Source organism: Phragmites australis, chromosome 1 (assembly GCF_958298935.1).
Source record: "Phragmites australis chromosome 1, lpPhrAust1.1, whole genome shotgun sequence".
Classification (NCBI taxonomy): domain Eukaryota; kingdom Viridiplantae; phylum Streptophyta; class Magnoliopsida; order Poales; family Poaceae; genus Phragmites; species Phragmites australis.
The window spans coordinates 2998098-3008595 of record NC_084921.1 but is presented as its reverse complement, the minus strand read 5'-3'; the positions used below and the strand labels follow the sequence as shown (position 1 = coordinate 3008595).

The 10498-nt window shown below is 47.0% G+C and overlaps 1 protein-coding gene across 3 annotated transcripts; it reads right to left on the bottom strand.

Annotated features, from left to right (window-relative positions):
• Positions 1-2933: 2933 nt before the first annotated feature.
• Positions 2934-5844, bottom strand: LOC133916970 (B-box zinc finger protein 22-like). Of its 3 annotated transcripts, none has more exons than XM_062360998.1 (4): positions 5360-5837; positions 4695-5231; positions 4072-4434; positions 2934-3231 (listed from the first exon to the last, which is right to left on the bottom strand). In XM_062360998.1, exons 1-3 carry the CDS (start codon positions 5543-5545, stop codon positions 4120-4122), a joined length of 1038 nt encoding a protein of 345 aa, XP_062216982.1. In that variant the 5' UTR covers positions 5546-5837; the 3' UTR covers positions 2934-3231; positions 4072-4119. The 3 variants fall into 3 exon arrangements, with proteins under 3 accessions (XP_062216982.1, XP_062217061.1, XP_062216901.1); XM_062361077.1 differs by lacking the exon at positions 2934-3231 and having other exon boundaries at positions 4063-4234; positions 4316-4434; positions 5360-5844; XM_062360917.1 differs by lacking the exon at positions 2934-3231 and having other exon boundaries at positions 4063-4434; positions 5360-5836.
• Between the last annotated feature and the right edge of the window lie 4654 nt (positions 5845-10498).

Here is a 10498-nt window from a genome sequence, read left to right as displayed (position 1 = left end):
GCGGTGCTCTCACCGGAGAAGCGGCAAACCTCGTCACCGGGCAAGGGGATCGACGGCGAGTGGCGGCGGAGAGAGAGGGGAGGGCGGCGCTTACCCCGAGCGCAAACGACGACGGAGAGGGCTCGAGGCAACGGAGCGGATGGCGGCGGCGTTCGGTGCGGCATAGGGAAAGGGCTCCGGCGGCCGAATCAACGACGACGTGCCTCGAAAAAGATTCGGGGAGGTTCCTGCAGAGCCAAAGAACGGTTCAAATCGGCCGGAGGTGGCGCATACGCACAGAAGGGCGGCGGTGGCGCAACCTCGCCGGAGTTGAGGGAGAAGCCGGCGCCACGGTCGAATCTGAGAGGGATAAAGAGGGAAAAAAGGTGGGAAATGTTTTGAAAGTTGCAAGAAAGGAGATGGCTGGCTTAAATACACGAGAGGGGAAGGGCACTGACCGGAATTTGGAGAGAAACGGCCGGCGGCAGTGGCCTTCAATGGCGTCGATTTCTCGCTTTGATTGGGCAATAGAGTGAGTTTAAGGAGGGGGAAACTATGGGGGGCTCTTGATTGAGTGTCAATGCATTGATGTCGGCCGTTTTGGGGAGGGGAGAAGGCGCATGGAGGCGCAGAATCGGCGGCGGCTGAGCGAAGGGGATCGGGCCGGCGGGAGGTTGAAGAGGCAAAGCTGGCTCGGGCAGGGTCGGCGGCTCGTCTCGAGCGTGGCTAGCAGCTCGACGTGGGGCCCGCACGACAGAGAGGGAGCGGGGGAGGGGGGCGCCTCGGGAGCGGCAGCAGGCCGGCTCGACCAACGGGCCAGCGCGGGGAAGGAAGAGGCGGCCCACGCGGGAAGGAGAAAGGGGAGGGAGATGGGCCGAGGGAGAGAGAATCGGCCAAAAGGCATTTTTCTTTTTAGAAATTCCTTTTCCAAATTGATTTCAACACATTTTCAAAAGGGGTTTCTAAACGAGCAACAACTAGCGCAATTTTGCAAAATTTTCCACGAATAAAAAAAAAACCCTATTGCATCTATAACGGCATGAATGCATCAAACATATAACCTATGCCAAATAAATTTAGAAATTAATTTCCCTATTGAACAAAAATTGCAACCACCTAATTAATTTCTAGCAAAATTTTAAATTATTACAAAAATTAAAATTTAGGGTGTTACAAATTTTCAGAAAAGCCTATTCACCCTCCCCTCTAGGCACTTTCACTATGGTAGTGAAGGAGGGCAAAATAGAGGTCTTTGCATCCTTCATTGGGAGGTCATTTACTGCTAGTGCGGGAGCGTCATCAACTTCCATGTGAGATGCTTCCCCTTCAACTACGGCTACTTTGTCCACCTCCGTCCCCACTACAATGGTGAGGCGTGCTTATGGCTGCTTTTTTTCTTCCGGAATGCTTCCACAACATGCTTTGGTTCTTTGCAGATTTAGGACCAATGGCCCCAAACACCACACTTATAATATGTCCAATTCTACTCATCATATGGCTTAATTGCCTTCTTTGTCTTGCCATTATCATCACCAGGTTTGACTTTATTTGCTACCACTTTTCTTCCTTCCTTCTCTCGCTTCTTATTACGGTTCTTGCGTGCTTTGAAAGAGTTGTGGTTGATTTCTAGGCCACTGCTCTTCCCATGCGACTGGGATAAAAAGTTCTTGTTTATGACTTCGTCAAACTTAATGAAGCCGTAACACGTCAATTAGTTCAGAATACTTCTTGTGTTTTGATTGATAGTGATTGCGTGCGAATTCTACTGTATTAGGGTGGAAACTAGAGAGAGTCTTCTCGATTTTCTCCTCTTCTACGATCACTTTCCCATAGAGACACAGAAGTGTGTAAATATAGTGCAGCGCAGATTTGTACTCTCTAACATGCTTGTAGTAATAAAAACAAAGCTGGACTCATTCTTGCTCTGCAAGAGACTTGATGGTGTACTTAAGGCACTCAAAATGCTCCTGAAGTGCGCGTCCCATAGTGCCTTAACGCTAGTCATTGCCATGTACTTATTCTTCAAAGTTGGAGAGAGATGGTGGCGGAGAAAATAAAGTGTCTGATCATTCTCATCCTTCGTGGGAACCATTGCACTACTTGTTCCAAGGCCAATAGCAGCGGTGTACTTTCCCCTAAATCTTTTTTCTTTTCGATCTGTGGCGGTGGCCATCGAGCCACAGCGTACTGTGCAAGGGAACGGTTGCCGGTGTTCGTTCGGTGGCGTGATGGCTGCTACAGGTCCCACCAGTACTGCTCCATCGACGCAATGCCGAGTTCAATGCGATTCAAGAGATCAGATGATATTGTTTACGCATCTGTTATTGTTCATGCAACCACTACTATTCATGCAATGCGATTCCAGATGTATTGTGATGTAAAAAAAAGGTAGTAACGAGAATTCGTACCGAATTGATTGTGCCTTTCAATCTTTACGAAAAGAGACGATCCGATTTCCTACGTTGGTCTCCGGCAGAGTCTCGTGCTAATAATCTATTAAGGAATTGCTGTTGAGTGTAGTCGAACAATCCCTCGAGAGAACAATTACAAATAAGATACAATATATAGGAAAAGTTGTTTATTTTTTATTCATCTATATTTACGATGAAAAGTTCTACTTATATATATAGTATCAAAAACTTTTAAAAAATATAATTAATTTTTTTTAAGAGATCGAGATGGATCCGTATACGGTTCTGAACTTCAGATTTTGTAACAAAGGTGAGACCTGTGTCGCGGGATTAGCACGGTGAATGAGTATAGTGTTGAAACGGGCATCAATATTGTTGCTCCTACTTTACCCGCTAGTGCGGTGCAGTCGTCTGGCAAGTCTAAGACAATTTAATTAGTGCATAACAGGGCTCAACTAACGACAATTAATCGATGCACAGTCTTCGTCAGGTCGAGCTTATACATCACATAATTGTTCTTGTGACTGTCCAACAGATTCAGAATAGCGCACCAGCAAAACCACTGCCGTACCAGTGGCATGCAATCTTCGCCATTATATTGTCTTCTTTTCCACACAAGCAACGTAATACAATACAAGTTACACAGATCCCCTAGTTAATGAGGCCCAAGAACTGCTACTACTGCTATCTGTCTGCTTCATCTTCTCCAAGCAATCCTCACGTCTCGATCACGTCCTGCCTAGCTAGGTAGCATCTAGCACTGTACTTACCCTACGAGCTACGATTTCTCGCCATGAAAGTACCTAGAACATCGAACACACCAAGCTTTTGTTTCTTGCAAGGGAAAACTGCAAACCCCCCCCCCCAAAGTCACTTGGATTTTGACTTTCCCCTCCAAAAGTTATTTTGTTGCAAAAAACCCCCTAAAAGTTTGACTTTGTTGAAAAAACCCCCTAAAAATTTAAAAAACTAAAAAAATCATTCAAAAATTCTAAAAAAAACTAAAGACAATTCTAAGACCTTCTGTGAAATTTGTTTTCAAAAATAATATCCTTTGCATCATATTTCATGGAGAGGAAGTTTAGAAAAAAAAGATAAATGTGCAACTCATTTATTAACTCATGTTATTTTAACTTTTTCATGTCTACCATTATTTTTCCTACACAAATAATTGTTTAAGTAAACTAATAAAATTGGTTTCACTAATTTTGGGGGTGTTATGGATTAGTTATGAATTAATCTATCTATAACACATTTACTCAATTCTGCACGTTACAATAACTAATTCAAGATTTCATGTATTTTTACAAGATAGAGGATCATGTAAGAAGACTAGAAAATTTTGTTTCATGATTTTTGGATTAGTAAATAATTAACTATGCATTTAACTCGAATTAATAAATGAGTTGCAAGTTTTTCTTTTTTTTCAAACTTACCCTCCATGAAATATGATGCAAAGGATATTATTTTTTAAAACAAATTTCACAAAAGTTCTTATAATTGTCTCTAGTTTTTTTTAGAATTTTTTGTGATTTTTTAAATTTTTTTTTTGAATTTTTGGGGGTGTTTTTGCAACAAAATCAAACATTTGGAGGGTTTTTTGCAACAAAACAACTTTTGGGGGGAAAGTCAAAATCCAAGTGACTTTTGGGGGGGTTTTTGCATTTATCCCTTCTTGCAAACCTGCGCCACTCTAGTACTGAAGACGACGTTCTTCCTTTGTGTCACGTTAACATCTTCTCCGGCGCTTCGCGGGCGCTGGCTGCGGCTGGCCGGCGGCGGCGAAGCACCGGAAGGGGTTCTCCGGGGATGAGATGTCAGGCACGAACACAGCGGCGGCGTCGGTGGCGGCGCCGCCGCTGTGGCGATGTCCCTCGTACCAGTGAAGCCCTGAGGCCGTGGGCGGGGAGGGGAGCTCCGGCACGAACCACTGGTGGACCTCCGGCACCTGACCGAAGAAGTTCTGCGCCGAGTCAGACGACGACCGGCCGTTCGGCGACGGCGAGCCGTCGGCGTGGGTGCTCCCGAGCTTCCCGCTGTCAGCCTGCATATGGACGTGCCAGTGTCAGGTTGGACTACCAACAGTGTGCACCAGACGTTCAGAGATCGATTTTGGCTAAGAACATGAATTGTGATCAGAAATATTTCAGAGTCAGAGAATTGGACTCAAATTTCAGGGTAGATTACATAACCAACAAGATCAACTCTGCACAACCTAAATTTTTCAAAATTACTGATAATTTTCGAAATTGCTACCAGAAAGTGTGTTATAAGAAAACAATGCAAGAAGAAGTCAGTACTGACCTTGGGCATGCCATTCTCGGTGAAGCCGCGACCGGCATTGAACTCCGAGAACCCCAAGAACTCGTCCAGCGGCCAGTCCGGCATGCCCCCGGCGAGGCTACCATGGCCGGCGAACGCCGCCGCGACGGGCTCCCGGGGGCTCCGCTTCGGGGGGGGTTTGATCACCACCGACTCCGCGGGCCTCGGCACCGGAGCACTGAACTGCTCGTTGACGACCGACCAGTCGGGCAGGTCCCCAGTGATGCCGACGTCCGGGCCAGTCGCCCAGTCGATTTCGTCGTCGCTGTAGAGCGGCGCCGGGCTGCTGCCCCCCTTCTTTGCGGGTGGCGGCGGGGGCGTTTGAAGGGGAGCTGCTGCTGAGGCGTGGGGCGGCTGCGTCTCTGGTTCTTGGGCGTCAGACTGGAGGCCGACCTGGACGCCGGTGAGGAGGAACCTGCGGTGCGAGGAGACGAAGGCGTTGGCCGTGTGCACGGCGACGTCGCAGCTCCGGCAAAGCAACGCGCGGTCCTCGACGCAGAAGAAGTAGGCGTGGGATTCCTGGCGAACCAGCCGGAAACAGGGGACTCGTCAGTCGTGTCAAGTTGCTCAGGGACGAAGGGAGAGGGAAAAAAAACTTATTTTTGCCGAGATTTGGGGGTACTCGATCCCTTCCCGGGTATACGTACCTGGCATATGTCGCAGTTTGGTGCAGAGACGGCGGCGGGTGGGAGGAGGGGCAGGCGGTGGTGCTTGCCGGCGAGCCGGTTGGCGGCGTGGATTTCGCGGTCGCAGCGGGCGCAGAGGGCGGCCTCGTCAGCGCAGCAGAGCACGCGCGCCTCGGCCGCCTCGCACGCGGAGCACAGCACCTTCATCGACCAGCTACGGTACGGCGGCCACGACCACGAACCGATTCGCGCCGGCTGTTGCAGGAAGGAAGGCGGAGGAGAGGGCGGATGGCGTAGTGGATTGGGTAGGCAGAGAAGAGAAGAGAGCACAGAAGCGGCGCGGTTTTGTCGGGTGTGTCGTGTTGGTTGCTTGATCCCGATGCGGTCAGCGTCACAACTCACACGCGGGCGGTTGGGAGGTGAGGTGAAGCTGCGCCGTCCGCCGCGGCAGCGGAGGCGGGAGATATTATCGCGCGCGGGCGGCAGCGCTGGACGGAACTGACCGGCGGCACGTGGAGGCGAGCAAGGGCGACGTCGTAGGCTCCCATTCGCGCAGGGCCGGCCCACGCGGCTGGAGATCCACGTCGGCATTCCTTTTCTTCTTTTAGTATCGTCTTGTTTTTGTATGTTCTCGATATTTTCTTTGGATATTTATGTCATGAAATGAATGACTCCGAATCGGCACTTGAGCAGTCGCGCACTCTGGGCCCCGCATGGAAATATCGGAGCACAGTCAGATTAGAAGATAGCCGGCGACTGAGCTGCTGGACGCATGCAATATAATGCATCTTTCTGGTCCCACATCACAGCATGGGCAGAGCTACAAGATGGTCATGTCCATAAGCTCAGCACTACCCTGCGATTTTGACTTTTTTTTTTTATTAGTAGCCAACCCACGACCCAACTAGGAACAAGGAAAGGCCCAGACTCCATCAGCTCCTGCCGCTGAACATCTTCACATCGACGTAGGTGACCTCCCAGACCGACCTCCCCATCCTCAATTCCCCATCCCCTCTCTAGCCAACACTAAATTTTCCATCCCTAGGTAACCGCGCTGGATCAATCACTCACAGCTTCATCGTGAGCCCACGATGCTACCAACCCGCGCTTGTCGCTCGACGTGCCTGTTGCAGGAGACAGGTAGTATTGTAATTTATGTAAGATCTTATTTCATATTTAAACTAGTTATATTATCATTTTCGTAAATTTTAAATTTATTTGTTGAATTTATGGTTTTATGAGATATTTTTAATATATTTATATTATAATTTTTGTAATCTTATTCTTGTATATTAAATTTACGGTCTTATAAAAATTTGGAGTACCTAACTAACTTTAAAAAAAAACTAGCTCCACCACTAAGTGTGGCCAAGATGGAAGCACATGTGTGCCGCTGGATCTGCAGGTCGATGGCCTGCCTGGGGCTGGAATTGGAATATCTCCAAGGTGGTCGATGCGATGCTGTCGTAGCTTGGGCGATAAGCCGAGCCGACCGGGGGAGATTCGAATCCCCAGGCCCCAAGGTCATTTAATTTGGCGCGTCACCCATGACGCCCGACACGCGTGTGCATGCATCCACTGCACGTATCACTCTCGATCTCTTTATTTAGCAAGGCTTAGCAGTGATCAGATGATCGAGCTGAGTGCGTGTTAGTCAATTTGCAACAGAATAATATCTGTGGTTAACTGAAGCTGGCCGGCCGGCCGGTGCAAAGATCTCTCTCTCTCCCGAAAAGAAATCCCAGAGTATCTCTACCTTCTTGTTTCCTCTTGGTAGATCGGAGACGGTCATATGTGTTGGAAAACAAGGCACGTATGTACACGCATATGTGTCCAGTGTACTGTGTACATGTACCGTAGCTTTTGGCGAATACAACCGACCTCCTTCACAAGTCGCACTGATGGTAGGTACGGTACTCCTCTTCTACGAGCACCTTTTCTTTTTGTGATATCAGGTACGACATGAATCGTGTCTTGTAAGATTTAAGATTACTACATTCGCAAAAAAAAAATATACTGGTCGCCTCCTGTCTTGCATCTATTAATACGATGCGACCCGAACCACTCAAAGCAGCTAGCTAGCGTTCACACAAAGGATCGGTATCGGGAACGCATGATCTCATCTACCCTTTGCGGGCTCCTCTTCTTTCTTTCTTGAGGGATTTTTTTTTCATATATATCTGAGACCATTTCCAACTATATTATCTTCATTTCATTTCTTTCTCGATTCTCTTTTCGGTTCTCATTCCTTTTATTTTTTTCTCATCTCCAACAGCTTTCCTTCGAGAGAAATCGCGAAGGAAAAGGAGAAAGAATCTCGTCCTGAAGGGAATGACTCTGAAAATCCCTTCGTGACGGGAACCGCGAAGAAAAACCATTGGAGCGCTGAAGGGAACGAAATTCCTTCACGACGGGAATTTAGACCATGAAAGGAAACCCTTGGCCATGGTCTAAGGGGGGCCCTTTGCGGACTCCATCCGAGAAAGAAGAGGTCGGATGCTTCGTTAGTTCAGCCATGGGACATCACATCTAGCCCAACAGAAGAAATTGACTATTTTGGGCCTGCTCCACTTGGGGGATTCGTTAATCAAGCACAGTTCTTCGCGCCAGCAATTTTTCTTTTGTGAGGCCCAACGAACTAATTTAGAACTTTCTACGTGTAACTCGAGTGGTTTCTCGAAATCCAGTCTTCTTTTTTTCCCACCGGATCATGATCTTTTAGTTTGCGAGGACAGTGGATCTGAATTTCATATGCTAATAGGTCAATTCCTACCTCCTAAATATATTTCCCACCCTTACCAAATTCCCGTCCTCCCCATCCACCCAGTCAAAACCCTTCACATCTACACGTCGCCGCATTTACCTCACATGTTGTGCTATTGCCACCGCTATCATCCTCCTCTTCGTCCCATGCGACCTCCATTTCTTCCTTGTTTTTGGTGGTTCATAGATATTGTCTCCATTACCCTCTACCATATGTTTAGAACCTGGGTGGTTTCTTAAAAATCTAGTCTTTTTTCCACCAGATCTAATCCTTTTGTTTGCGAGTACACTAGATTATTGGGATCTTATATGATAGATCAATCCCCATCTCCTAAATATATTTTTCACCCCTACCTAACCCTTTCCCTCCTCCTCACCCACCCTGCCACCGCCCTTTGCACTTGCAAGCCGCCACCGCATTCACCTCACATGATGCATTACTGCTAGCACCACCTGTGCGCCACCACCTTCTTCGCCTATCCTCTTCATCCCCTGCCATCTCCCTTTGTTTCTTGTATTCGGTGGTTTGTCCCCACTATTCGATTCACTACCCTCAATCATCTCTCTATAACCCTAGCTTGACATCGTGGTCTCCTCCCCCTCATCGGTGGAGCCCTTGCGGCATTGCCACAATGTCGCATCCACCGCCAAATACCAAAGACTAGGTGAATGCCAACTCTAACCCAACTTTGACCTACAACAATCAAAGAACACACTTCCACCACCGTGACCAATTGAGGCATTAATCTTGAAGCAGGTCCAGACAATAAAAAAAGACACTTCCACCACCACGGCCAACCGAGGCATTAATCTTGAAGCAGATCTAGAGGTTATAAATTTCACTTCTCAAAATTGTTACTTAAGTGATTATATGTAAAATATCCTAACGTTCAATTTGGAGACGTAGACTAATGGGATCTACATTTTTTAGCCTGCAACAAGTGTCTTGGACACATATGTACAATTTTTTATCCACAAGATCTGGACACTTTTTTTATGATGACACTAGATCTAGATTAGCGCCTCCAACCCAACAGAAGAAACCGACTATTTTGGGCCCACTCTAGCAGAAAGTTTGTTAATCAGGCCTTTCAACTCGTTGTGCGCCAATAAGTTTTCCCGGCGAAGCCAACAAATTTTATATGGAACTTCCTACACATAACCTGGGTGTAAATTCCTAAAAATGTAGTCAATGTTTGGTCCACTAAATCTAGACCTTCTTTCAGGACATCAGATCTAGGCCTAATATTCCATAGCAATGTCCACCTTCTAAATTTATATTCTCTCCACCGTTACCTAATTGTCATCGTCCTCGCACCTATCTGGCCGCCATCCTTCCAATATGAGTGCTATACTCACATGCTGCACCGCTAACACCACCACATGCCTCATCCTCCTTTGCCTCTCCACCTCTCTTTTCACCCTCCATTCTTCCATGTCTTCGGCCGTTCGTACCTACTATCTGATCCGTTGCCCCTAACCATCTCCTGTAAACCCTAACTTGTCATCATGGCCTCTACTAGCTCCCCATGGGTGACATCCATGTTGCCTAGCCATGATGTCTCATTTGCCGCATGTTATCAATGGCTGGGTGAATCTTGCCTAACTCTAGCATGATTTTAATCTAACCTAATCAACCATGCCACCATCATCGCCAAAGAGTCCATTTCCACCCATCAAAGAAGACGCACGTACCATTGCTTCTAGTTGGGGTGGTAATATTGAGGCAAATTAAGATGGCTAGAAACTTTAACTGATTGTTTGGCGTGAGGGAAACTCGCGCCGAATTATATTATATTTATAGCTTTGATTATAAAATTGCGGGCATGCCAGTATACCAACTATGCGAAAGACAGGAGAATATAATAATTGAAAATATGTAAACTTTATTCATTTATGTCGAAATCATAAAGTACAAGTTTATCATATTATACATGTTACTCCACAACGAACACGCTATCTGACTATCTCGTATGATTTGGCGATTGCTTTGTCTTAGTTCACGAGGCTTCGTAAAGCGACTATGGTTAATTATGCCCGTCTCTTCGGGACACCTCCGATTACACTGCGCTGGCGGTCATCATATCGAGATCATCTCTGAGTCTGCAAGGTTGTAGTCACATGCAACAAAGACCAAGCGATGTAAGTATTAGAAATAAAACAAGTAAAGAAACAAGATAACAGTCCAGCATGAGCTTTTTGGACTATTTATGTATCCCGGATCATCATCGACATGTATGGCCTCAGCACATGTATGTAGAAAGAGGTGAGCTAGCAGTGCGGTACGAACATCGGAATTTATGGGGTTGTAGGAGAACGGCCCACACGCATCCAGAAATCAAGATAGCAACAACACATTGCACCAATAGAAGGACCGCAGCAACAGATCTCGGCGTC